This window comes from Triticum aestivum, chromosome 4D (genome assembly GCF_018294505.1).
Source record: "Triticum aestivum cultivar Chinese Spring chromosome 4D, IWGSC CS RefSeq v2.1, whole genome shotgun sequence".
NCBI lineage: Eukaryota > Viridiplantae > Streptophyta > Magnoliopsida > Poales > Poaceae > Triticum > Triticum aestivum.
The window spans coordinates 511,362,176-511,366,094 of record NC_057805.1 but is presented as its reverse complement, the minus strand read 5'-3'; the positions used below and the strand labels follow the sequence as shown (position 1 = coordinate 511,366,094).

The 3,919-nt window shown below is 50.5% G+C and overlaps 2 protein-coding genes across 2 annotated transcripts; both read right to left on the bottom strand.

The window, feature by feature from the left end:
• Positions 1 to 714: 714 nt before the first annotated feature.
• On the bottom strand, positions 715 to 1,306 carry LOC123099193 (tumor rejection antigen P815A-like). Its single transcript, XM_044521359.1, has one exon. It carries the CDS (start codon positions 1,242 to 1,244, stop codon positions 795 to 797), a length of 450 nt encoding a protein of 149 aa, XP_044377294.1. The 5' UTR covers positions 1,245 to 1,306; the 3' UTR covers positions 715 to 794.
• A 477-nt stretch (positions 1,307 to 1,783) lies between these two features.
• Positions 1,784 to 3,444, bottom strand: LOC123099194 (nucleolin). The gene is made up of 2 exons (XM_044521360.1): positions 2,897 to 3,444; positions 1,784 to 2,135 (listed from the first exon to the last, which is right to left on the bottom strand). Exon 1 carries the CDS (start codon positions 3,366 to 3,368, stop codon positions 2,934 to 2,936), a length of 435 nt encoding a protein of 144 aa, XP_044377295.1. The 5' UTR covers positions 3,369 to 3,444; the 3' UTR covers positions 1,784 to 2,135; positions 2,897 to 2,933.
• Positions 3,445 to 3,919: the final 475 nt, after the last annotated feature.

Genomic DNA, 3,919 nt, shown 5'->3' with positions numbered 1-3,919 from the left:
CACGCGCGGCAGGTCGCCTGGCACCGGACGAGGGTCCGGGGCGACAGGCGGCGGAGGACGTCGACGAGTAGGTTGTAGGGGAGGCACATGCCGTTTCCGCTGCCTTTGGGGTCCATCGTGGGCGCTGGCTTCCTTCCTTCGCCGCCGGCCGTCGCACCGGAGACACACGAACCGGGCCGATCTGAAGAGACTTGTCGTTAATTAGCAATCTGGAGTCGATCGATCGACGTAAGCGCTGGAAGATCAAGCTATATATACGAACTAGCGATGTATATACCCGTCAAAAGAAAACTAGCAGCCAACCTATATAGTATAATAGGACGGCATGGTTTGTGTCCGTATCCAGATCGACAAATCGATCGAGGCGTAGTTGGACCCAGACTAGTAGTAGGCATGCAGGATTTCTACTTGTGAAATAGGCGACGATTTTTTTCCTTTTTTGATGAGTCATATGTACTTGTAAAATAGGCGAGGTTTTTTTTTTTGGACACATTGTTGAGTTATTACTTGTAAAAAGATCGTACTTCTGATGGAAATTTCAATATGTAACACCCCTGGAGTTCAGCAGTGCCCTACGATCAGAACGACACCAGAACCAGATGCGCCTACAGAGTTGTTACCTTAAGCTGACAAGGTTTGGCAGTGTATATGTGTGTGGGTTGGGGCACCGAAGTGATTGATAGCATGGCTAAAAAACTCATGAGGGCTGTCGTCCACTAGCCGATGAGTCGTAACTGCAAGTCGGTCAAACACCTCGACTAGTCCAGCGGCACAACACGACTCGTCAAGAGTCGCTACCCAGAATGACTCGTTGACTCGAAAACCTTGGCGGAGACAACATAAATGAAAGTCCCATGGTAGTAAACAAGATGCAGCAGGTGGCCGCCGTAGGAGGCCCAGGGATCCATGCAGATGCAGCAGGTGGCCGCCGCCCGGGGACTCCCCTCCGCCTTCGGGCCGCCGCCGCCCACGCCGACCGACGCAGCCTCCTCCTCCGCGCTCCCGGAGGCCCTGTCCCCGCCGGCACCCTCCTCCTCCTCCTCCTCCTCATCCTCATGGTCTTCGTAGTACGAACCGCTCTCATCGGATTCGTCGTCGTCGTCGTCGTACGAGTTGTAATCGGAGCTCTCGTCGTCGTAAATCTCCTCGTCCTCTTCGCCGGCCGAGCCCGGCGCGGCGCGGTTCGCCACTCCCCTGACTAAGTCCTCCGCGGCCTGGCGAGGCGGTACCTCTCCGTCGGACATCTCAGCGTCGGAGACCTCCTCCGCCGCCGGCGGCCGCGACGGCGAGGACGGCGGGAGTGGATTGCGACTCTGAAGATTAAGAAGCTTCACGCGAGTGAGGGGATCGGTTTATTCTGGGCCTTTTGGGCAACGAAAGTCGACTGGGCTATATGCATCTCCGGGACTGCAGCCCAACAACCCAGTACTAAGGCCCAAGAGCTCTCAATCCGAATTATAATGATTTTTCATGTTAAAATAGTATCTGGGTTTAAGTTTAAAAAGAAAGTATATATCTATACACATATTTTGGCTACGTAGGGCAATATTCAGAAGTGTCAAAATATTCTTTAAAAAAATCCACATGTATATATGGACATATTTCTACATAGGCCTAAAACCTCGTTACGAGATATTTGATCATGAGATCTCCTACTGAATTTTCACATACATAGAATTTTTATGCGTCCACATTGTTGCATGGCACAGTTCTACACACTGCTGAATTTGAAACACAAGCGGTACAAAACTAGATGGCCATTTGCTCCCACTGAGTGAGGTTCTTAAAAGCCGAACCGAAAATCCATTCACTGATGATACACTCAAAGTTTTACATATGATTTCTAAGTTTTCGACGAAAGATAGAATCGTGGCACGCAAAGTTTCCTCCTCAAATAGCAGATACAGGGCTCAGATGAGCAGAACAATACAATTTTCACCATAGTACATAGTGGGAACAGAGAATCAGCAACAGAAGCTTCAGAGGTCACCCTGAGGCAAATATTTAGTCATGCCGTAGCCAATGTTCTGCATCCGCAACATATGATTACCGATTGCCATCCCTTACATACATACACTTGAGCATCAGTGCAAAACAGACCCTTCAGCTACTTGCATCTTCATTTCATCCTCACCCTGCATTACAACAGTAAGAACCATTTTGATATGTCAATGGTGTTTCTTGCATATGTTCAGAGTTGGAACCAGAGGCCCGCTACAAACAGAACTACATTATCCTACAACTGAAATTGTTCAGAGAGAAGTTTTCTTTTTGGAAGCAAAAAGTGTACAGCTGAAGTTCTTGTCCCACATATATGCATTCCACAGGTTCATGCTAAAAACACAAATGTACGACTTATTTTCGTAACATCAAGAATGTATCATGACAGAACTGCTAAAACAGAACAGGGACACTTGCCAACCTGAATGTATCATGATAAAAAATAAGAATGTATGCAGAGTTGTGCATGCATAGTAAGTACTAGTACATTGGCTGACACTACTTACAGGAGCATAAATTACCTCACTATTTGGCAGACATTAGCATGATTCCAAAATTGCTTAGCTGTGACTTGTGTTTTCATGACCAAACTGCCTACAATGTTTTTTCAGTTACATGTAAGGAGAAAATTGCCAAAGGTGTTGTCTAATCTGAAGATGAGAGTATTATCTGGACAAAAGGATCATTTTATTACTGATTAAAATGATCCTTGTCTCTCCCAGATGGCCAATTGCATGCCACATTCAGCAGAGCATGGCCACAAGATCTGGATGTGGCAGTAGTGGGGTTTGCACATTTGATCGAGCACGCCATGCTCATTGTCAGTTCTGGAGCACTTACCTAAGCTGATCTAGACCAAGAGCACAGCAAAACACAAGGGGGAATTTGTGCTCACCAGATGCGAACGCCGCAAGCTCCATTTCCATCCCGTCCTACTCGTCGTCGTCGTCGTCCTCGTCCTCGTCTTCATCGTCCTCGTCTTCGTCCTCCTCCTCATCAGAGTCCTCGTCTTCGTCGTCGTCATCGGAATCTTGGCCTTCGTCGTCCCCCTCCTCGTCGGAGTCTTCGTCCTCGTCCTCGTCCCCTTCATCCTCCGAATCCTCGTCCTCTTCGTCGTCGGAGTCGTCTTCTTCGTCCTCATCCTCGTCCTCCTCCTCCTCGTCGGCCCCTTCTCCGCCCGCCGCCTCCCCCGACCCCGACGCGGCACGGCTCGCCTCGGCACCTCCGCCGGCCGGCGGGGCAGGAGCCGGAGCCGGGGCCGGGGCAAGTGGCGGCGCCTCTCCCTCCACCGTCTCGTCGTCCGAGACGTCCTCCACCTCGACCTCCTCCGTGGCCGGCGGCGGCGGCTGCGACGGCGAGGGAGGCATGGGGCGGCGGAGTCGGCCGAGATTTGGATTCAGATTTCGGGGGGGAGGGAATGGAAAACGGTAGGTGGCGCGCCCTGCCCAAGGACATTTCATTCCTGGGCTTCACGGGCAAACAGAGAAAAAAAAACACTACGTGGGCCCAGCTACTCAGATTGTATGTTTTTTTTTAAGATGACAACTCAGAATATGTAAATGTTGTGGCTTTCTACATTTTCTCAATGCAAGTACACAAGTATATGAGGTCAAAACAAATCTCGAGCATAGGCTTAGCAAGGGCATGCACTTTTCATTGCAGGGGGCACATCGATGTAACATGTGTGGTAAGGAAACGTGTGCATGATGCCATTGATTTTTTTGCTGAGCAGTTGCAACCAGTATGCCACCTAAATATTCGAATCGGGAGGTGGCGTGTCATCACCGAGAGGAGCGAGGGGGGCGCACGGTGGTCGGTGGCATCCGTGGCGGCGATGGCATGGTCGTGGAAGCGCGTGACGGCTACCATCGGGGAATGAATGAGTGGCCGGAGGTTGCTTCAGAGGGGAGGGGGTCAC

Excerpts from the sequence above, each read along its gene's own strand:
- LOC123099194 (XM_044521360.1), bottom strand. The coding sequence starts at position 3,368 with ATGCCTCCCTCGCCGTCGCAGCCGCCGCCGCCGGCCACGGAGGAGGTC.
- LOC123099193 (XM_044521359.1), bottom strand. The coding sequence starts at position 1,244 with ATGTCCGACGGAGAGGTACCGCCTCGCCAGGCCGCGGAGGACTTAGTC.